The sequence below is a fragment of the Misgurnus anguillicaudatus genome, chromosome 19, assembly GCF_027580225.2.
Source record: "Misgurnus anguillicaudatus chromosome 19, ASM2758022v2, whole genome shotgun sequence".
Lineage (NCBI taxonomy): Eukaryota > Metazoa > Chordata > Actinopteri > Cypriniformes > Cobitidae > Misgurnus > Misgurnus anguillicaudatus.
In genome coordinates, this window is record NC_073355.2 from 227,443 (window position 1) to 251,525 (window position 24,083).

The 24,083-nt window shown below is 41.9% G+C and overlaps 1 protein-coding gene and 1 long non-coding RNA gene across 2 annotated transcripts in view; one reads left to right on the top strand and one right to left on the bottom strand.

Annotated features, from left to right (window-relative positions):
- The window catches only part of tmc6a (transmembrane channel-like 6a), a 53,473-nt gene that overhangs the window by 25,319 nt on the left and 4,071 nt on the right, over nucleotides 1-24,083 (top strand). Inside the window, exons 5-10 of the mRNA XM_073856773.1 lie at nucleotides 8,249-8,404; nucleotides 9,200-9,336; nucleotides 15,577-15,667; nucleotides 15,856-15,953; nucleotides 21,118-21,213; nucleotides 21,310-21,385. Of these exons, the coding sequence (XP_073712874.1) occupies nucleotides 8,249-8,404; nucleotides 9,200-9,336; nucleotides 15,577-15,667; nucleotides 15,856-15,953; nucleotides 21,118-21,213; nucleotides 21,310-21,385 (654 nt within the window). The remainder of the gene's footprint in view (nucleotides 1-8,248; nucleotides 8,405-9,199; nucleotides 9,337-15,576; nucleotides 15,668-15,855; nucleotides 15,954-21,117; nucleotides 21,214-21,309; nucleotides 21,386-24,083) is intronic.
- On the bottom strand, nucleotides 3,874-5,744 carry LOC129426607 (uncharacterized). The gene is made up of 3 exons (XR_012359045.1): nucleotides 5,555-5,744; nucleotides 5,295-5,467; nucleotides 3,874-5,204 (listed from the first exon to the last, which is right to left on the bottom strand). It is a non-coding gene; the product is annotated as an uncharacterized lncRNA (long non-coding RNA).

The window sequence follows — 24,083 nt, forward strand, 5'->3', positions numbered from 1 at the left end:
TAATGAAATTTAACGGAAGTACGAAGTCTGACGTAGTCAGGCTACCCTTGAGGGGGATTCCGATAATAACAGTGTCATTGCACTTTACTGCATTGCATTGACTATCAAAGGGGCACAGTTTGTCGTTGCATTTATTCTCAACCAGTCGTTGTCTTGGGGCCCCAGAAAATTCCGGGGCCCCAAGCAATTGCTTGGTTTGCTTGCCTTGTCACGACGGGCCTGACTGTCTGACATATTTATCAGTTAACTGAGGTTGCTGTCAGCCTCAGCTGACCTCACATGCATAAAGCGCCATCTATAGGGAAAGACGGGGCTTAGCTGGAGGCAAAAAGAGGTGCGGACGCAATGCTGACAAGCATAAAGCTAGCACGTGGAATTTATTAAACATGGATGCAGAAGAATGTTTGGAACTGTCCGAATATGTACAGTCACTGACTCTGCGGGACCGTGACAGTTATTTTTGTAAATTAACTCTGACAGTTGAGTTAGTTCTTGTATCTTGTTCTCATTGAAAACATTTTAACCAGGTTTTGGATATTTCCTAGACCACATATGAACTACTTTCGGGTGATTTGGGGAATTTTGTCAAGACTTATTGTCTAATGTAACCTATCGCTGGGCTAACTATGATTAGCAATGTGGATTATTTTAGGAGATCATTTAAAGGATAGCACACACATTTATCGCTGTATGTTTGTTTAACATTTAAGTTAGCTAGTGCGCTGAAGCTTGAATTATCACCTATAAAACAGAAACTTACTGATTTGTACTACATAAAACCAACACACCAGTACATATGCATAGATAATTTTACCTGATATGAAGTGTGCACTGCAAACACGAGCATTATGATTGTCTCCGTCCATTCAACCACCATTGTCTTCTTTAATGTTATTTCTGTGAAGGAATGTCTGCCGGGATCCGGTAAAACTTTAGTTTTGAACTTTAGTTGATTTTGAAATTGTAATTCATGCTTTTATTACCACTCGTTTAGATTATTGTAATGCACTTTATACTGGTCTTAGCAAATCACTTATGGCACGTTTACAATTAGTTCAAAATGCAGCTGCACGCCTTTTAACTGGAACTCGAAAATTTGACCATATTTCTCCCATCCTTCAATCCCTCCACTGGCTCCCTGTGCACTTTCGCACTATTTTTAAAGTTCTTTTAATTGTTTTTAAATGTTTGCATGGCCTGGCCCCCAGTACCTGTCTGATTTGCTCGTGCCTTACACCCCCTTGCGTTCGCTTTGGTCGGCTGACCAAGCACTGCTGGTCGTCCCTAAGACTAAGCGTAAATCCAGAGGTGACCGTGCGTTTGCCGTGGCAGCTCCAAACCTCTGGAATGAGCTGCCTTTGCACATCAGACTGATTGAGTCTCTTTCTGTTTTTAAATCCTGTCTTAAAACTCATTTATTTTCTTTGGCTTTTAACTCAGTTTGAGGGTTGATTTTGTCAGTTGTGTCTTAAATGCTGTATTTATTTATTTTTTATTGTTTTATCTTTTTACTGTGCGCTTTTGTGGTATGTTTTTGTTTTTATTTTATGGACTGTGTTCAGCACTTTGATCAACAGTGTTGTTTTTAAGGTGCTTTATAAATAAATGTGGATTGGATTGGATTAGTTTTAAATCTCAAGACATTTGCTCGTGGATAGTAAAATACATTTGTAACATGCTTCAAGTTCACAGATACATGTGCATGTATTTGTTAATCATTTTGAGTCTAATTTCAGCCCATAGTTACCCCCTTGTTCTGTGTATGTACCAGGTAACTCTTATATTTGTGGGCCGTAAACTAAAGTGGTGCTTTGTTCACCTCTTGTTATAAATTTAGTTATAGGGTAAATAAACATACACAATATTGTGATGTTTATTTTAAAAACAACTTATTTCAAAACATCTTTACAACACTATATTTAAGTCAACATTAACTTTTATTTCAAATACAAAGTCATGACAGTTTTCTGTTGTTTTTGCAGCTTGGCTTCCTCAGTTGGGGCCTATTGCACAAAACTAGGATAAGGCATTAGGCCGGGATATCTTGGTGATCCTAGCTCAATTTATCTGTGATCCGGTTGCACTAAAGCTGGATAGGGGGCAGGAAGATATGTTATGGTATATATTACCATGGAGATCTATTCTGTGGAGCTAGCCTGCTCCGGACCAGGCTAAATTCCAGGATCTATTTAATCTTGTCCCTTATGTCAGTCAGCAGTCACCACAAACGGAAACCAATAGTTATTTCACTGCCCAATATACATTGTTATCACATATAACTACACACACTGTCATTTTTTTAATGTTTGTGATCATTAATTTCAATAATTTTGGATAAATTGTGATTTTTAGATGATGTTGCTATCATTACATAAATTTACAGTTTCCAATAGACTATAAGGCTATATATAAAATGATAGAACATTAGGGCCACAGAGGGGAAAAAAAACAGACAGAGAATGAAGTCGTAATATTGTAACTTGTTGTTTTAGAGGAAGACAATAGTTACAAAAACAGTTTTGGGGCATTTCGTGGAATTGTACTTCAGTATGGTTTCAGAAACAAGGACATACTTAATCTTTTGGCACATCAGCATCAAATTGTTATAAGTATCAGGACTGTAAAAACAATATGCATCTTTCCACAGAAAGAACCAGCCTCAAATGTATGACTTTCTCCTTTCCTCGGTGTGGCCCTTATACCCTGTCGTATAAAATACACATTCCATAAATATAAAAGCACAAAGTGTAACATTATGGGCCCTATTTTAACGATCTAAGCGCATTGTCTAAAGCGCACAGCGCAACGTCTAAATGGGCGTGTCCGAATCCACTTTTGTTAATTTAACGACGGGAAAATGGTTTGTGCGCCGAGCGCATGGTCGAAAAGGGTTGGTCCTATTTTTTTAATGATTAATGTGAGTATTTTGGGCGTAACGTGCAATAAACCAATGAGAGTCTCAGCTCTCATTCCCTTTAAGTTGCGCTGGCGCTATGTTTAATCCCTATTTAGATGACGGACTTTGTAAACTGAAAAACTAAGTGGAGGGAGAAGATCCCCAGTTTAAGATTAATGTTAAATAATTGTGTTGTTTTTCACTTGTATTGAAATTGTTATTTTTTCATTAAAACCTTCAAAACCCGTTTTTTCATGGAAGTAAAAAGGCTTTTAATTGCTTTAAATGTATGGCTATCCAATATCATCAAAAAATTATTTACAAGTATGTAAGAAAAGGTTTGTACTGTAAAAATACTTTATTTGTAACAAACAGGAGATAAAGAATTCACAAACGGCCCTCCACAAGGTTCAGCACTTGGACAGCGTCAGTTTTTTTTAAGCATTACTTAAAAATGTTTATCATCTCACCATATCCACAGGTACAGAGTCATCCAAAAATCCGTGAGGTAGCATTTAAAAACAGATGCATTTGTTTAAAGCAAAGCATTTATTTACTTACCAGGCTGCAGGTGAAGCAGCTCTTTGTGCCTTCTAACGTCTCATAATTAGTCCTCATTTATGTCCAAGAGACTCAATAATAATCTTTTACATTCAATCCTTTAATCTTTCATATTTAAAAGCATTTTTGTACTGCTGCGCGTTCATGTATGTGTTAAGTAAATCCGCGTTGTCGTCCCGTTTAGGTGCATATTACGAATGCGCTCTTTAAATAACAAAAAAACATATTCCTCCATTGACTTTAGACTTTAGACCAGGTTTTTGTTGGTCAATGGTGTAGCCTATTTTAGTTGCCTCAAAATAGCAAAGCGCCAACAATGCGCCTGAACACACCTCGTTTTCAGACCAGAACGGCCATGGGCGCAAAAGGGGGCGCAAATGCATTTGCTATTGCTCTGCATTGCGCCGGGTGTAAGATAGAGCCCTATGTTTCTTTATTGAATTAGGACAAAACAAAGCAGGTAAACCATCAGCTCCTTTCGAAACTGAAGTCACACAGTGACTCTACAAGATGGAAAGCACAGAATCAAAGCATATTATACAACCAAAGGATAAATACACATTCAAAGGTCTGTATATAACACACCCTGCATGTCTGCACACTGAAATAAATGCAGGACAAATCCATACACATCAACTGAACAGGCAAATTAATGGATGCAGTAGCCTCCCTGCAAGCTTGTATTACAAACAGTATACACACAGTATACAGCACAAACACCAAGAGAGGCCAAATCAATAAAAAAAAATTGAAAGCACACATACTAACTAAAATAATTCAACACATATTGGTCCCTCAGCAGCCGACCACTGTTGTCATCAGGGAAGATTTCCGGATTGTCCCAGTCCATGGCCCTCTCCTTCCTCAGGCAGGCCACATTGTGGAGGACAGCAGAAGCCACAGTAATGTCACATGCCCTCACAGGGCTGACCCTTAATTTTTGAAGGCAGCGAGAGTATGCCTTCAGGAGGCCAAATGTCATTTCAACTCTGGCCCTGGTCCTGGCATGGGCATAGTTGTAGGCCTGCTGTGCTTCCTGGGGGTCTGTGAAAGGTGTCAGGAAAAAAGGCTGGAAGCCATACCCCCTGTCTCCCAACAACACACCAGAAAATTCACCTGTCAACACAAAATCGCATCATTACTACCTCATAAACAGTGATATTCTTGACACAACCATTATGTAAAAAGTGGTTATTAATAGGGGTTGTGTGGCTCACCTTGTGATAGGCACTGATAGATTTCAGAGGTCCAAAGGATTCTGGAGTCCTGGACTGAGCCAGGCCATTTTGCCAGTGTTCAATGGAAAATATCAAAAAGTTATGTTCACCTGAACATTTATGCTGTGAAAATATTTCATATTTACAAAATCTGCCTCATGGGCACCTGAGGGGGCTTTTATCCTTATGTGTGTGCAGTCCAGTCCATCAATGACACTGGGTCCTGTAAAATAAATAAGATTTTGTGATGGCTCCAAATTATGACTCCTCACCATTGTAGACTGAATAGTACTTTCACAAGTTTGACATGATACATCATGCCTTCTGGAATCCAGAGAGATGGTCTCCTCGTCATCATCGCTGTTATGTGCTGATGAAATGGGGCCTTGACCCTATCACATTTAATCAGATTCATATTGAAGCTAGTAGACAAGACATGCCAGGCCTACAGTATGCCTTTGATGGAGCACTCACTGGATCAGCATCGTCTGGTGCTCGTGCTGGTGGCTTTAACACAGTGCTGTCAGACACTGCAAGGCAATAGGCAAACCAAAGTCAGACAGTCCAAATAGATTCAATATGAATGTGATTGTGCCCCATGTAGAGATGGAAGAACATACCTTGTATGAAGCGGGTGGCATCTTGGGAGGGACCTATGCTTGTCTCTTTTCCCCCAGGGATCCCCTCCAACAGGCCTGCCTTTATTAAGCTCCAAAGCTGGCCTCTGCTGGGGTGAGGTCAGCTTTTGGTGACCCACCACCCGTGCCTTGTCTCTGGGTATTCTTTTTCACTGCTAAAACAGTACAGACAATGTGTAAGCAGGCACCTTCTGGGTACAATCTATGTTTGTGCATTATTAAGTATTAGTCAGGGCCCTTACCATTCTGCAGAATGTTCTTGTATTTTAACCTGCTGCCATGTCCGTTTTGGCCCAGTCATGTTTAAACTACATCACACACACAAAAAGAGAGACTTTCTTTATCCCACAAGAACATTCAATGGAGTCACACTGCAAAAAATGACTTACTTTGTATTTTTGTCTTGTTTTCAGTAAAAACATCAAAAAAATTCTTACATTAAGATGCATTTTCTTGATGAGCAAAATGACCTAGGAAAATAAGCAAAAAAATCAGCCAATGGAATAATTTTTTTTTTAAATAAGTGTTTATGAAAGTATATTTCAAAAAAACTTTTAATACATCTTAAATTTAAGAATGTTTTGATATTTTTACGGAAAACAAGACAAAAACATGAAGTCATTTTTTTGCATTGCAATGAGCAAGTAACCTTGGGTCCTTTAAAGGCACTTTATAAATTCAATTGATTATTATTATTAATAGCTCATCTATTTATTCAATTCAATTTTATTTATAAAGCACTTTTCACAAGTGTTTCATTGTTTCAAAGCAGCTTTACATTAATAAAAGCAGAAAAAATGAAAAAAAAAAAAGGTGGACAACATAAGATTACCTTGGCATTCTCACGGAATTTTTTGCTAATTTTTTCGTGGCATTCTCACGGATTTCCGCATATTTCCGTGGCCCTGCCACGGACTTTCTTTTCCGTGGCATTCTCTCGGATTGGTTACTCAACTGTTTTGTCCTATTTTCTTACCATTGTCCCTTCAGTTTAGGGTTAGATTTACATAAAATGACATCCCTACCCAAACCCAACTCTAACCCTAACACCAGGCGACAATTGATTAAAGTTTAGAAAATATAAAAGAATACATCAGAATTTTTTTTATAAACCAATACTTACAGTGACAAACTAACGCAAACCCCAAATCTAACCCTAAACCGAAGCGGCAATGGTTTGAAAATAGGAAAAACAAAGTCCGTGGCAAGTCCACGGAAATATGCGGAGATCCGTGAGAATGCCCCTGAAAAATGACTATCCCACGGAACTTTGTGAGATCATGTTGCATAAGAAGCAGAGTACATAATGAGCGTAGTAATAATGTAAGGCTTTCATTATAATTTATTGAAGCCTTATCCAGTGTGATGGAGTTACTTTACACAATTTCACTCATATTTGCAGTCCATTTCAATAAAAAAAAAATACTGTTTCATAATCAGAGTACAAATGCGTTTTTGGAGATGTGAATTAAATATTTAAATTGTAATTGTGATGTTTCAGCGGAGCTGTGAGTGTGTAATTGTGCACTACTTACGCATTCAGGCGGTCTGCAATACTTTGCCAAGCTTTTTCTCTTTGCTTCATCACTGTGGCGGTGTTGCCTTTCTTCTTAATTATGTCTTTTACCTCCTCGTATGGATTTGTGTCTGTGACGGGGAAAAGAACGCCGCTCTAGTTGCCGTGGTGAATCAGTGAATCTGTGATTGGTGGGGAGTCTATTTGAGTGAGCCGTGAGCGCGCACCTATCCAGGATTGGTTTCACCTGGCTTAATGAATCCGTGTCTGCTCATCCTGGCTTGGTCTTTGTGCAACCAATTAAGCCTAGACGCACTTGTTTTGGCTTTATTGAGCTCAGCTCAGTCATTTATCCTGGATGTCTTAATTCTACTTTTGTGCAACAGGCCCCTGTTGGACTTCTTGTAAACCATGACTCGGATGTTGAGCTGTTCTGTATTACATAAAAAAACATAAATTAAAGTTATTGTGGTATTATTAACTTTAGGCTAATTTATGCTAGCTAACCTGCTGCTAACCTAAGCCGAGTGGCAACTTTCTTAAAAAACATTGTGTATTAACAAAACCAGTCACCTTATGCAGCATGTGGATCTTGCTCACTTCACTCGCAGCCGTACTCCACAGTGTAGAAAGTTTATAAACCCTCTTAAAGAAATTTCACCTCAGGATCGCGTTCAAGCATACCTCCTCCAGACGTGGAGATATGCTTATCGAAGGATAAATATAAAACAAAGCTGTCATGTGCAGTGATGCCTGTAACTTAGCGTCCTCGGTTCTCGCTTTCCCGCTGATTGACGTGTGGGTGTGTTTTTCTAGGGGAAGTGCTCATAAAAAGAAGTGATATGTATGGCTTAGCCCTAAAACGCGCTTCAGATGTGTCAGTCAGCATAATAACTCTTTTAACATTAATCAGGTCCCAAACTTTATCTCTCTAAATAACACTTTTAACATCAAGCAAGTCCTGTGCTTTATTTTCTAATTCCTGCATGTTTTAAAACCTAAACCATTGTCAGACACGCAAGTGGACAACCATCCTTTGTGTATTAGTTAAGCATTTAGGACAGTACACCACTCAGACTGTCCAAAAAATAATAATTTTAGATGTTCAACGACCATTAAGAGCATTGGGATATGTTTGGGACATGACAACACCTTCCCTCTAGTCTAGCACAACAAAAAAGCCACTTCAAAACAAGACCTGATTTCCTCTCTGCAGCCCATAGACACAATTTGGTTGTCTGTGTGCTTTTCAGTCCTACATAATAGAATAGAACAAAACCTTTGCCATTTCTGCAACACTACAAAATATCTTCCTACTCATGCTCGTTCGAATCGTTCCCCATCAGAAATGTGTTTAACTGTCGTTTCCTTTGAAATCTTCCTAAAGTTGATGATGTGAATGACTTTTTGTTTGTTTTAGGAGATGCTATCAGAGCTCAGCTCCACTAAAGGGACGAGAAACATGAAGTCAAGGCTGCGCCGGTTGCCTGTGCATGCATTTATATGGTGCATTTGTCTAGTGAGCATTGGTCTCTGCATGCTGGCTGTGTATCACCTCTGTCAGGATGCCGATCAGGTCAGACTTCATATTTTCAGTCTGATAAACACTGAGCAAATTCTTTCAGATTTGTTTCATTGTAAAGCAGTTTGACCAAATTCATCTGTAGAGCTTCAGGCTACAGGAAGCTTAATGCGAAAGAAACAGACTCCTCACCATACAGCTTTAAAAAGTAAATACAAAGTATGATACATACTTCCTGCAGTAAGAGAGATCTCTGTGGAATGTCAGTGTTACAGAATCAGATTGACAGATATTCTTTTCTGGAATTTAACTCATTTCATTAGAAGGAAGTGTATGTCAGCTCAGCACACAACTCGCCAGCATTTATGATTTCACTTCTGTCTCCGGAGAAATGGCTTCTTCTTAGGAAATGTTGTCATTTATGTCTCTTTGAAGAACTGTACTTATATAATAACTCGGGTGTTCAGATACAGAATTCAGTCACATGGTTTCATAGGTTTTATCCTGTTTAGATATAAGGCTTATTGATTTACATCTTCATGCTTATGTACCTTTTTGTGGATTACAGAAAATGATAGTATTGATTTATATTGCATCTAAATACCAGTACTAAATAATCATTGGGCACAGATGACTTTGTTTCTTAAGAATGTGTGTGATATGTCATCTAGTCTAGTGAATACTTTGGCAACATTTTACAATAAGATCTCATTCATTTACATGAGCTCATGCATTAGCTAAACTGAAGTATGCTTTTTCTTTAAACTAATGTTAACAGTTGCAGTTGTTGATGTTAGCTAATGTAGTTTTATAAATAATGTTATGTTCTCTTGCTCTTATCACATGTAGACCAGCTCTGGGATGTTACTGATCATGCCCGTGATTGTCTCTTGCATCATTCATGTACTGCCTGTTTTCTTCAAGACGTTGTCCAGGCTGGAGCATTACAACTCACCAAACACTTGTATTTATGTCTTCATTGTAAGGTCAGCAGAAACTTCCTCTTTACATTGTGCTCTGATCTTCACATCCTTTATTTCTATGGGTGCACCGATAAATGCCGATATACACTAATAATACGTGGCCGATAACTATTCTGAATCGCAAAGCTGATATTATGCACAGCTTTTCATGTGCTATGGCTTTTAATTAGTAAGTCCTTATCGATGTGAAATCACTGTTAGTTTAAGTCGCTTATAACATGCATTTGAAAAAGCAACACCCGTCAAACATAATCATTATACATATTCTTTAATATCATGAAAATACCTGAAAAGGTTTGAAGAACAGCAATATAAATATATCTTTAAACCATTTCCTGGAGCTGCGTGTGTATGGTTCTTCATCTGCAGCGCATATTGAGTTTCTGCACGAGAGCCCCCTTTAGCTTTTGGATGTAGCAGCATTTCACCATAATTCATTGAGAAGCATAGCAAACATCATTGGCTGATATATTGGTGCACCCCTATTTATTTCATCCTACATTTAAAGGTACAATTTGTAAGATATTTGCAGTAAAATATCCAAAAAACCATTAGGCCAGTGTTATATATTTTGTCCAGCTGATTACTAACAATATCTATAATGTTTTCAACTACATGTAAATCGTGAAAAAACGTAAAAACACTCGACAACAGTGCCGTGGACAAATGCGGAAGTTAGTGTATAGCGTCTGTTGGGCTACTCGTTTGTTTATGGACTACGATTACTCTTTACCGTCTGCCGCTGGTTGTATCAGCAAAGACAGCTCCTGTAAGCGCACGGGCCAACAAAACGACCCAAGAACAGTTTGGTACAAGAAGAGAAAAAGAATGAGGATCAATATTGGTGTTGCATTTTTTGGATGTAGTCTTGCTTGTGTTTTACGCGACAGGTGAGTTGTTTTGATTCGTAACCCTTTAAAAATCTTATGCTTTATATCGATCACAAGATTAGTGTGTAGACTGTAATCAGTGCGTCTTTCCACGGATGATATAATGCACATCAAGAGGTATTGTACTGCAATACAACATAACATTCAATGGTCTCATGTTAAAATGGTCATTTTCAGACACTTACTAATCGAGTAGAGTTTGGTACTGTACAGTCTATCATAATTTTACATCATAACCTCACAATAACATTTGTACTGTCAATACATGTGGAAAATCATTGTAGATTGTAAGTTTGAACACTTAATTCTGTGCTATGTTAACCCCACATCAACAAAGTTTCAATTTAAAGCAACAAAGCTACGCACAAGCTTCCACTTTTAAGACGTCTGGTGTTCACCCTCATCACCTCTTTTTTGCAATCTCCTTCCCTCCTCTTCGGTTTCCACCGGCGTATCTTCCGACTCTCGCTTATTTTCTTTCTCTATTCTCTCCGTCTCTATTGCCTCCAAATCCTCACTTTCTCTTGGTCCCTCTCCTCCTTCATGACTAACAACTTTATCATAAGACGTCCAACTTGACAGTTTCCCTGATTTCAGCCAGATAAGCATATTTATAATATATATATATATATATATATATATATATGTTGGCACGTATATAGAAGAGCAGTGCGTAGAAAAAGACGGCAGCTGTCTTCTACGTTTCTATCAAAAACTATTTAAAATAAAAGCCATTACAAAGGAAATGTTTACTGTTCATGTTTCTTATTCATTTATTTTATGGAAAAATCCCACTTAAAGAAACAGACCGCCATTACATTTTTCCTCTGGTGCACCCCATTGGTGGCAGCTCGCGTACCACCCTTTGTGAATCCCTGCACTACACAAAGCATTTTGGCAGCTTGTCTTCAATAAAAGCAGGTGAAACAATAGGATGTTTTTTATAGTACAATAACCTACAGTAAATTTGATTTCTTACATCATGTCTCTTATATTAAGAAGTGTCTCAGTGTTTGTCTTACAAGTTTACTTAATTTGTTACATTCTTACATCCAACCCAGCTAAACCTCTTGAGACTGTAACAAGAAAACTTCATGACGCAGAAATACAGTATTTATTATTGGTTAGAATAAGAAGTCGTCCAGCTTGTGCTGTAATGTTATCAGCATGTAGGAAGTAGGGATGCTCCGATCAATGCCGATCTCCACTAATAATACGTCTCAGATCACTATTCTGAATCGGACAGCCGATCTTATTACAGCTATTTCATGTACTACGGCTTTTGTTCAGTAAGTCCTTATCGATCTGAAATCACTGTTAGTTTGAGTCGTTTATAACATGCATTTGAAAAAGCAACACTCGTCAAACATAATTATTAAACATATTCTTTATTATCATGAAAATACCTGAAAAGGTTTGAAGAACAGAAATATAAATATATCCTTCAGCCATATCATGGAGCTGCATGTCATCACAGCTGCGTGTGTGTTGTTCTTCGTCTACAGCGCATTTTGAGTTTCTGCACGAGAGCGCCCCCTGGCTTTTGGATGTAGCGGCATTTCACCGTAATTCATTGAGAAACATAGCAAGCATGATCGGCCAATCGATCGGAGCATCCCTAGTAGGAAGACATTTGACTGTCATGTGACATGTAAAGCACAAAACAAAAGATGATATTAAAGCAATATCACTGGAGTAAAAGTGTGACACGGCTCTATATCATCATGGCTGTGATTATTCCAAAGGCAACAGGCAGTTGAGTACAGGAGACAATCACATCTGTGATGATATGGAGCAATGTCATACAACTACAAGATCGAAAATAAGTTATTCAAGTGTCCCAATGTATAGTGAGCCAGTGTCCTTACCAGTGCCCGAGCCCTTGTACACGATAAACTGCGTTTTTGGACTCTTTCACAAGCACTTCGGGAAGGGGACACAAGTAAACAGACAATTTTTTTCATTATTCTATTCGCCAAGTGTATTTTAATTAGCTATAATTGCGACACCATCACGCAACTCCCTGAAACGTTTACACATCAAGAGCTCGGATCTTCGAAGGGATTAGGACATAGGGATGATCACTTCACCCACTGATATATGACCTAGGGAGCTGGGGAACTGATTGAGACACACAGTCTTTTAAAACAGCGTTTGTGCAGGTGAATGCGTGAGCATCCGCTCTGGTGGCTGCTTTTTGTAGTTACAGATATGTGAGTGACCGTACAGCTCAAGTGGTTAAACAAGCCTCCCTCACTTATTCTAAAATCACCAGTGCTAGAATCATACAAATGGTGAAGTGGTTCCCATAATACTGGTGGAATGTCTCATGGCTATTAGCTATTATCAAATTCGAGAACCAGAAAGAGCTGTTGTATAACACCGTACAAATTTATCAGGATACGTGTTAAAGCCCCCATTTTGTTCCCTATCATTTTCATGATTTTACATTTCCTTTGTTGTGTAAGTTTATGTAAGTACATGTTAACTATCTGCAAAGTTACAAATCTCAAAGTCTACAATGACACGAGCTACCGTCTCCAACTTAAATCTCAGTTCATAGACTAGAACAAACGTAAAAATTGTAGTCATCAGTTTTCTTCCGCAGGGAGTTGACGATGCTCAAAAATGCACTGAAATCTGAAGGGAACAGAAGTGGCTGGTTGAGGAACAAACTGTCTCGAGTGTGTTTGCAAACTGTTGTTAAGCCTTTAAAGAATTTACTACTGACTATTCTAACACGAGTTTTGAGCAGTGCAGAAACTTGTGTTAGCGCTTCAGCTTGGCCATCTGCATTTTCTGGATCAGATTTGGCTTGAAAAAATAAGGTAGTAAAGACGATATTGGCCGTTTCTCAATCTAAAGGCGGCAGCCTCTGGAGGTCACATATGCAGGCTGCATACGTCATCAAGCCTAACTTATTTAAGTTAACTAGGCATTACATTCACAAGTCATAAGCATATTACAACAATTTACAATTACTAAGAATAATGGTCAACTTTAACATTTTTATTATTCTGATATAAGTGTTGATGACGTATGAGCCAACATACTTGACCCACGGAGGCTGCAGCCCCCCCATTAAGAAACAGCCACTCTCTCCTGTTGGGAGCTGATCTTCCTGATATTGTAAGGAGCGTCACACTCTTCAGGTATTTGGCCAATCACAACTAGGGCTGGGTACCGAACGTCGATACTTTTATGGTATCAAACGAAAAACTCAGATATAAAAATGATTTATCTTTCGGTGCCAAATTTCGGTTCCAAAAGCCAAGCGGATGTGTCTGTGTGAGCCTGTACTTGCATGTAAGGACCTAAAGCGCCACTGATTGGCTTTCCACCACCACGTGACGGGGAGGATTTCTGAAAATACTAGCGGTCCTACTCGCAGTCACCCAACACAAGTGTAGAAAGGATGTAATATGAGAAATATACAGAAAGTCTTTGTGACAGTCTTACCAATAGAGTTAGCGCAAGTATGGCCATGTTGTCTCCGCGAAAGGCACGTCAACCAAAACGGTGCTTCTCCTAAAGTGACTAGGGGTTTCAATTTAAAGCACGCGCGCAGCCTGTGTCTCTGCTTGTTTTACTCATGCCAGGTTCCCCATGCCAAGACCTCACGCGCGCGTTTAACTTATTTTTTTACAGTCTCGTTATTTAAAACAAACTAAAATTCGATTAAACTGGTTTGCTAATTTCACTTGAATGAAAAGACATTGAATGCCTTTTCTACTCATTTTAAAAATCCCAAATGTATTTAATATTTTGATAATAATGATGTTGAGTATTGTTTACAAAAAACAAACATGCATACAAATCTTCCCAGTAAAACCTTCACACCTGATAAACATTAGATAATGTCTAGAAGAATCATGTGAGCAGCTATTGAGAAAACATGTCTGGAGAACAATCACATGCTCAGTCCCTTTGCAAGAACGTCTGGATACGGATACATAAATAATAATGCTTGGACAGTTGAATGGTGTAAACGAGGAAGGGGGGATTGGAACAGGGAAGTCTGGTCGAACTTCATGACCTGGACTGATCAGCCCAAGAGAAATGTCACAACTCAATCTCAACTTAGTAAATACAAGACAAATGAACGGTTTCATTGCTTCATTAATCATCCAAGTACAACAATAAAGAAATATACAAGGTCCTATGAAAATATATCAAATATATAAATGTGGGGTGTGGGGGAACAACATTTAAATTCTGACAGTAAGCCTTTACAATCTATACTAATAGTTGGTGGAGTGATTAGGGTGCAGATGCCTGTTAAAGTTCAAGTTAAGCTTTATTATCATTTTGCTATGTGTGAACATACAGTGGAACAATGTCGCGTCTCTCAGGACCACGGCACAAAGCAGTAATCTAAGTACACATATACTATAAATAATTGACTGTACATACACATAAGACAGACTAAGACACAAGCAGTGTTGGGGTAACGCATTACAAGTAATGTGCATTACGTAATAATATAAAACAGATAAAACCCTTAAATAACAGTATCAGATAATGTGACAAAACAAGTCCAGGTTCACGATTTCACAACTTTACATTTGTTTTCATTAATTTTTTATAAGGCTGTCAGGTATGGGTTATAGATACAGTTTGTAATGGCGCTTTTCCATTGCATAGTACGCCACAGTTTGGGTCGGGTCAGCTCACTTTTCTTCTGGCTTGGTTAGCTTTTCCATCAAGTTTAGTATCACTTCAGAGTGGGAGGGATTATAGTCATTATATTTACTCTGTCTACTGCTGTGACATCATACTAGTGAGAGCGTTGTTGAAATGCTATACGTTCCCATACATTCATTTATTTCTCAGTCTGCCACAAAATCAAAATTGACCACCACAAGTAGATGTTTGCACATCGCGTTTTATCAGTATCTCTGTTTCACGTAACAGTTTCTGTACATACACCCGTGGCATTAAGTCAAATAAAACCTGCGTGTCGCGATTTTCACTGCTAAAAGGGAGTTTGTACAGATGGCAACAAGCTTGCTTGAGATAGCGCAAGCATGAAGGTAAAGCTAATCTTTTGCATTATACCGATGACACTGGTAGTGACGATTCTCTAAGACCAATCAGTGATCTACAGTGTTGTCACGTCATGGAACCCCAACCGAGGTGGTACTAAAATAGTATCGGGTACAACGTACTGTAACCAGTTGAAAAGCCCCCCAAAGTAAACCAACCCAAACCGTGGGGTACTATGCATTGAAAAAGCGCCATTAGTAAAATCTTCAAGATTCCTAAACATGATTTCAGGAAAGCTTTAAACAACAGTAGATGTTATCATGTCAAGCAAATATCAGTCATTTCTTGCATTCTTTCTGTTTCTCAGGAACTTTTTGTTGATGGGTTGCATTTTCAGTGTTCTGGTTTACCACTGGTTGGGGAAAATTGGAGGCAAGAAAGCAAGAAACAACATACAGGTGACATAAACCAAAGAAAACATGACATATAAAGATTTAAAAATCAACCGGTTAAAAAGTTCACAATTGTCAATGTGTTTTGTATAGGGTGCATGTGAATGATGATTTAAACTTACTAAACATGTAAAGAAATATTTTATATGAGCCAGGCTTGTTTAGGACACGATTGTTTCTGTGTTTACCTGCAGTGCTGGGAGACGTTTGTCGGTCAAGAGATTTATCGTTTAGTTTTGATGGATCTTATATTTGCCGTGCTTTACGTCATCTTTGGCGAGTTTCTATGGGGGTAAGTTTACCTGATTGGATATTAAGGTCATTCAAGGGTTCCCTTTCAGTCAGTTACTACAACGTCACGTCATGACCGACGAATTGGGAACTCGCTTAGAGAGACCAATCTACTTCGAGTACTACTAAAACGCCAATGAACTTGGCATTGAGGTATTTGCATAATGCTGACGCCACCCCGCTAGGTGCGTATATAAGCAGCAGGTGCAAATATGGAACTTAGCTATTTCGCTTCTAAAGCCGGCAGATCTACTGCTATCGAGAAGCTCTCTTATCTGCTCGTGTTCTATGAGACCGCCGTTATCTGTTGACCCCTTCAGCCCTCACCCCTCACCTCTCTCGATTCACGGGCCGCTAAAGGTATGGTGATGTCCCAACTCTGGAGGGGACAGCCTGTCCTTTCCTCACTGACCGATAGCAGTCATCCGCACGATCGGCGTCTGCAAATCAGGTTCGCGAAGAGGCGGCCCCTGCACTACACGGCGTTGCCGCAGGTATGTCAGGTTAAGGCTCTGACAGATCTACACGAGGGAGGTCACGACTCAGCCATCAGTTCGTCCAGGTCACCGCCAGGCTTTTGGTTGTGCGATGTCCACATTACTGGTCCAGGAACACCATCTCAGGCTGTGTCTAGCAAACATGAGTGAGGTCGATAAGAGTCGTCTCCTGAATGTCCAGACTGGCCTTTTCGGCGATGTGGTAGAGTGCTTTACAGCAGTACTCGACTCCAGCAGACTGAGGCCATCATGCTGCGTCAGAAGCCAGGTGCCCCCTTCCGGTCCATCTATGCCGCCACCTCAGCCTGCTCCTCGCCGAGGGCGCATGTCATGGCTTTTGTCGTCCTCTAGGCAGCTATGAGGAACTCGCTGTGACAAGCCTGCCTTGCCTGCTCAACCCGCCACCTATAGAGGTAAGAAAGGTCCAAGCGGTCCCGAGACGGGCGACCTGGAATCGGATGGGATCACTCTTCGGGAGACGGTGGAAAATCCTTGGTTTCATTCTGCTTTTCCGCCAACCGGTACCCACAGACCACACTAAGAGTGCATTCCTCTTCCCTCTCCAGGTCTCCTGAGGATTGAGAGAGCCGTGAGCGGGCACACACCAGCTCACCCTCCTCCTCTTCCTCTATCGCCAGCGGGTGTTTTCCGGAGTCTGCGCTCTCTGCAAAGGAGACCAGACGACCATCACACTCACCGGAGTCTGCACTCTCCGCTCAGGAGAACAGACGACCATCACCTTCAGCAGGCTCAGGTCAGTGTCACACCACACACTGTAGTTGCGTGCACTCTTATGGCGCGCGCACCGGCAGTCTCACCTGTTCCGCTCGTCTGCCCCACCGCGAGCCCTCCGGTAGTGCCGTTAATTCCCCTCGCACGGTCTCTGGTCTCTCTTGGCTTCAGCTTACCAGCCCGTCCTGTTGGTTATTACGCACTATCCGCCTCGGCTATGAAATTCAATTCAACCAGCATACACCCAAATTCTCGGGCATTCGTTTCACTACAGTGAAAACGTCTGATGCACATGTACTGCGTGCAGAACTCGATGTCCTCCTGGCGAAGGACGCGATCGAGCCAGTCCCTCCAGCCGAGATGAGCTCAGGCTTTTACAGCCCGTATTTTATAGTTCCACAGAAGGGCGGTGGGTTACGACCGATCTTGGATTTGCGCGTTCTGAACCGGACTCTCCAAAAACGATCCTTCAGAATGTTAACGCCGGAACTGATATTTCAGTCAATACGCCCCCAAGATTGGTTTGCAGTAATAGATCTGAAAGACGCGTACTTTCATGTGTCCATTCTCTCTCGCCACAGACCGTTTCTTCGCTTTGCGTTCGAGGGGCGGGCATACCAATACAAAGTACTACCATTCGTGCTGTCTCTCTCTCCCCGTGTATTCACAAAGTAGTGGAAGCGGCGTTAAAGCCCCTGAGAGAGAGCGGTGTTCGCATATTGGCTTACCTCGACGATTGGCTTAGACTAGCGCAGTCTCGGCGGACGCTTTACGAGCACAGAGACGTAACACTTCGGCATCTCGCCCGTCTGGGTCTTCGGGTCAACTGGGAAAAGAGCAGAGGATCTCTTTTCTCGGGATGGAACTGGACTCGATCGATTTATCGGCGCGTTTAACAGAAGCGTGCGTCCAGTCGATTCTGACTTGCCTCGGTTCATTCCGAGGGAAGAACGCGGTCCCTCTGAAACAATTTCAGAAGCTCCTGGGACATATGGCAGCAGCCGCGGCTGTGACACTGCTCGGGCTGCTCCATGAGACCGCTTCAGCGTTGGCTTTACAATCGAGTCCCGATGAGAGCGTGGCGCACTGGCATACACCGTGTAACCATTACACCTGCGTGTCGTTTCATTTTCACCCCGTGGTCAGACCCAGCATTTCTGAGGGCATGATATGCACTCGAGACAGGTCTCCTGGCATTCTGTAGCACATACGATGCCCCCAGCACGGGGTGAGCAGTCACGTAGGACGGGCTTGCAGTCTCAGGGGTGTTCACAGCACCCCAACTGCCGCGAGCGGTGGACTGTATATCTGGGACTCGTACGCTCCGCTACGGAGATGCGAGGGAAGGATGTATTAGTCGGCACCGACAACATTGCGACTGTTGCGTTATGAACCGTCAAGGTGTTTTTTGCGCTCTCGTCACCTGTCGCATCTCGCTCGTCATCTCCTCCTTTGGAGTCAGAAGCATCTGAGGTCCCTTCGTGCCATTTACATCCCGGGTTCGCTCAATACAGCGGTAGACGCGCTTTCCCGAGCTGCGCGCCCTGGCGAATGGCGACTCCACCCCCAGACGGTTCAGCTAATTTGGAAGAAGTTCGGTCGTGTGCAGATAGATCTGTTTGCGTCACCGGACGATACCCATTGTTGCCTATTTTATTCACTAACCGAGAGCAGCCTTGGCGTGGATGCATTGGCACACAGCTGGCCGTGGGGGATGCACAACTACGCATTTCCACCAGTGAGCTTAATCGCACAGACACTGTGCAAGGTCAGGCAGGACGAGGAGAGCCTTCTACTGGTCGCGCCTTACTGGACAACCAGGAATTGGTTTCCAGAACTGATGCTCCTCGCGACAGCCCCTCCCTGGCAGATTCCTCTGAGGAAGGACCTTTCTTTCTCAAGGAGGGGGCACATTATCGCACCCACGTCCCGACCTGTGGGATCTCCACATATGGTCGTTAAGCGCACGCAAGGTTTAGGTGATTTATCGCAAGCGGTATCTAACACCATCACGAGCGCCGTCCACAAGATGGGCTTACGCGCTTAAATGGAACCTTTTCGTTGATTGGTGTTCTTCGCAACGCGAGGACCCTCGAGAATGCCCCATTAATATCGTGCTTACATACCTCCAACTAGATGGTAGGTTGTCACCCTCCACCATTAAAGTTGACGTCGCTGCTATATCTGCACATCACTCTTTAATAAACGGCAGATCGGTTGGCCAGCACGATTTAATTATTAGATTTCTAAGAGGCGCACGAAGGCTACATCCTTCGCGCCCTCCCTCTATTCCTCCTTGGGACCTGTCCATGGTGCTGAAAGCCCTGCAGGGACCCCCGTTCAAGCCTTTGCAGTCTGTGAGTCTGAAGTTTTTGTCAATGAAAACTCTGACCCTGCTCGCATTGGCCTCTGTTAAGAGGGTAGGTGACCTTCATGCATTCTCCATCGACGATTCGTGCCTTCAGTTTGGTCCTGCTGTCTCGAGCGTAACACTCAGACCCAGATCAGGCTACATGCCCAAAGTTCCCACCACTCCCTTCAGAGATCAGGTGGTGAGCTTGCAAGCGCTGCCCCTGGAGGAGGCAGACCCAACCATGGCTTTATTATGTCCCGTACGCGCTCTGCGCCTCTACATGGGTCGCACACAAAGCCTCAGGACCTCAGATCAGCTCTTTGTTTGTTACGGTGGTCAGCAGAGAGGGAAAGCTGTCACTAAGCAGAGGATGTCTCATTGGATAGTTGATACTATCGCCCTTGCTTATAATCTGCAGGGCATTCCTTGTCCATTTAATTTAAGAGCTCACTCTACTAGAAGTGTTGCCTCATCTTGGGCACGTGCTCGTGGTTCCTTGCTAACAGACATCTGCAGAGCTGCTGGTTGGGCGACACCTAATACGTTCATTAGATTGTACAATGTTCGTGTCGAGCCTGTCTCCTCTCGTGTCCTTTCCTCGTTAGGTGAAGCACAGAAAACAGGCTCGCAGGTCGGCTTGCAGCCTCCGACTGCTGCTCCAAATTGAGTTTCAGTATGTTAGGCCATTAAGACAAAAATGCGTAATGGTTTGATTTGTCTTCCTCCGCTGCCTTGGCAGCCTGATGTTGCGGAGCATCCGCTGCCAGCCTCTCACTAGCTGCATCCTTCGAACCTGTGTTTGGCTCGGGCATCCACATTGCGTCCCACCGGGTTCCTCTGTGAGTATTTTTCCGTGGGGTTAATCCTACTAGCCCACGTTTCCCTCAGCAGAGCACTGCTTTGCTTACACAGCCACGGCTGTCTTTTATACCTTAACTACGGTTGACTTTCGCCCACCAATAGCCCTTAACGGGGCGGTGGCTTCCGCAGCGTTCCTATCCCGCTCAGATAGGGCGCTTCCCAGTCGCTGGCACTACTGTGGGGTTAAAGGAACATGTAGTGCCAGGTCTTCTGCCTTAAAACCTAATTCTCCTTCTCCTTAAGTGGAACCGGAGGGCTTTACGCAGACACTGGAAGAGGTCAGCCCTCAGTGGCGTTTTGGTAGGGATTCCCAATTCGTCAGTCACGACATGACGTCGTAGTGATCGACTGAAAGGGAACGTCTCGGTTACGTATGTAACCCACGTTCCCTGAAGGAAGGGAACGGAGACGTCCCGTCGCCACAGGGCGGCTCCCTGCTGTTTATCGTCCGGTCACACTCTCCCGGCTTTCTCAGCGAAAAGAAGCTAATTTCCATATTTGCACCTGCTGCTTATATACGCACCTGGCGGGGTTGCGTCAGCATTATGCAAATACCTCAATGCCAAGTTCATTGGCATTTTAGTAGTACTTGAAGTAGATTGGTCTTTCTAAGTGAGTTCCCAATTCGTCGGTCACGACGTGACGTCTCCGTTCCCTTCCTTCAGGGAATGTGGGTTACATACGTAACCGAGACGTTTCATTGACTCTTTCTGTCTCTTCAGGCTTTATACTAGAAACGTGTCATTAGGAAGAAAGAAGCTGGATTTTGACATTGCATTCAACATTCTGGAGCTCATCTATGGTCAAACACTTGTTTGGTAAGATGACACAATAGAGCACAATTGATATTCAGGCAAAATGTGTTGTTATGGTACAGCCGTTGGTTTTTAAACACTCTCCTTTTTCCTTTCTAGGCTCGGCCTGTTGTTCGCACCTTTGCTCCCTGCAGTGCAAATTGGGAAACTGTTTCTCCTTTTTATCCTTAAAAAGGTAACAATCTTCTTTATGTTATGTAAGAGATAATCCACGGCTAGCCATGCATTAAAGGATTTATATTTAGAGGCGAAGAAGAACCACCCGACGTGAAGTGCATTAAGTAAGGGATTATCCACGGCTAGCCATGCATTAAAGGGTTTTAATGCACGACGCAGCGAAGAACCACTCGACGCGTAGCGGAGTTAAAGCTGTAATTAATGTTTACAGTGTAATCTTTTAACAGACGGGTAAAAATGACAGTCATTTTCTAAGTTCGCACTCCGTCCTCTTTAAATAAAGTAGTGCCATTGTATTGCTTTTATTTAAATGAATTATCACACTTATTTAAATTCATTATTAAAAGAGAGAGAAAAAGAACTGAGAGAGAGAGAGAGAGAGAGAGAGAGAGATGCGTGCGCGAGTTACCTGTGGCTGTGTGTGTCTCTTATTTAAAGTTTAGCCCCGAATGTATTTTGAAAAGTTGACTGACAAATATGAAACCGGACAATAGCCTATGCAAACCTTTTAAATCAAGTTGTCTTATTTCATTGTGCTTTGGCTTTACTGCATACAGTCTGTTAGAAATAGACAAAGGGCTAGGTGGTCTTAAAAATCTAGCCTATAGAATACGTTTCTTTGCTGTCAGTAGCCTATGGGCTACTCCGTTTCTGCCACTCTGTTGAATATGCAACAGGTAGGGGAGGAGCTAACGAGACCACTATTTAGCTACCAGAATGGAACCACTGATCTCTACAATGATAACTTGAAAAAGTATCTTAAATATTTAAATCAGATAATTTAACACATTATTACATTAAATGTAATAATATAAAACAGGGGTTCCCAAACTTTTTTTCCTGCGCACCCCCTTCTATGCCCCAACCGGGTTGGCGCACCCCCAATCCACACTTCAAAAAAAAGCTAAAAAGATTTGTTTTTAAAGACTCATGTTTAATCTTGCGCAAATAACCAGGGGCCGGTTGCAACTACGTCTGACATTGTGAAAAATATTTACGCGTGTTGCACCATCTGAAACTATCCAGATAGCAATGAGTCGGCGGACCACCGGCGGTGCTCTGGCGGTAGTAAGCGTCATAAGGGCGTAATCGCAAACAGGTCTGACGGCGGACCGCCGCTGCAGCCGCTTTTGCATTAATTAAGCAGTCGGTCCGCCGGCTGCATGCTGGCGGCATCTCGCAACAAATGAGAGTGACGTATTCGGCGGCAAAAGTTTCATCCCCGCCAGTGGGACGCACCTATAGCCGACAGCAGACGCAGCTATGCTCAGCGTAGATGCGCGCCCCCGTGTATGCGTTTAACCACTGTGATATTTAGATGCCATTCGAGTTTCCTATGGTAAAAAATTTACACTTACTGCCATCAGCTAATAGAAGATATATGAGAGTTTCCTCATGTTTAGCAGTGCGCTCTCCTTCTAGATGCGTGCGTAACGTGCAGACCCATTATTCACGAAAGCCTTTACTGTTCGCACAAAAGGTGTTTAATAGTTTGCAGATTCATTGTAACAGCTCAAGTTTAAAACAAAATTAAATGAAAGCTTTTAATAGTAAGTTCTCTACAGTGTCTTTGTAAGCATTTATGTATTTTATTATATAATTCATTGGCGGTCTCTTTACCATGCATGAAAACACATTGCTCGAGTATCCTGTGCATTAGACGTGCCCATGTCTCGTCACATTTCATTATTTCTATTTTTGCCATAAAAACGTCTCTCTCTCTTGGTCCCTCTCCTCCTTCGTGACTAACAACTTTATCATAAGACGTTCCACACTTGACAGTTTCCCTGATTTCAGCCAGTTAAGCATATTTATAATATATATGGAATGAATGAAACGAGTTGGCACGCATATGGTGGCTGCAGTGCATAACAGAAGAGCAGTGCGTAGAAAAAGACAGCAGCTGTCTTCTACGTTTCTATCAAAAACTAATTTATTATAGTTTTTTATTTAAAATAAAAGCGATTACAAAGGAAATGTTTACTGTTCATTTTTTATTTTTTTAATGTATGGAAAATCCCATTTAAAGAAACAGACCGCCATTACATTTTTCCTCTCGCGCACCCCCTGGTGGCAGCTCGCGTACCCCTGGGGGTGCTCGCACCACACTTTGGGAATCCCTGATATAAAACATAATACCATGAAACAAAATAATATTTATAAAAACATTCCGAAAATAGCCCCTGTAATCTTTTCTTACACTGACCTTAATATTTATTCAATTACAACAGCCAATGGCAAGTTTCCAGCAGCAATACATTCATATTTAGTTTTAGATGTTCTGTTTATGTTTTAGACGTTCTGTATGGTACATAAATAAGATGGTTATACAGTAGGTGTACAGTATTGTAGGTTTATTTATCACTTGATCGTTATTCCTTTGGTGCAGCAGTTTAATAATCTAATTTTGGCGGTTCTGTGACATCATCAGCTCATTCAGGTTATGTGTAAAACTCATGTGCAAAAATCTACTCGAGAGGAAAGATTAAAGTTCTTATGACATTTTACTCCTGCGACTCGCTGCGATTAGGTGAGTACACTTTTATATGCTACAGATCACGTTAATATTCTTATAGGCTCTGTGCACGATGTGGCGACCGCTGACGTTTCGGGCTTGTCTGTGGGGCCCAGTGCTTCCGGTGAGGACTTCCGGTGTGGTGATCTGGCGGCGAGAGCGGTAGACGGAGAGACACCAG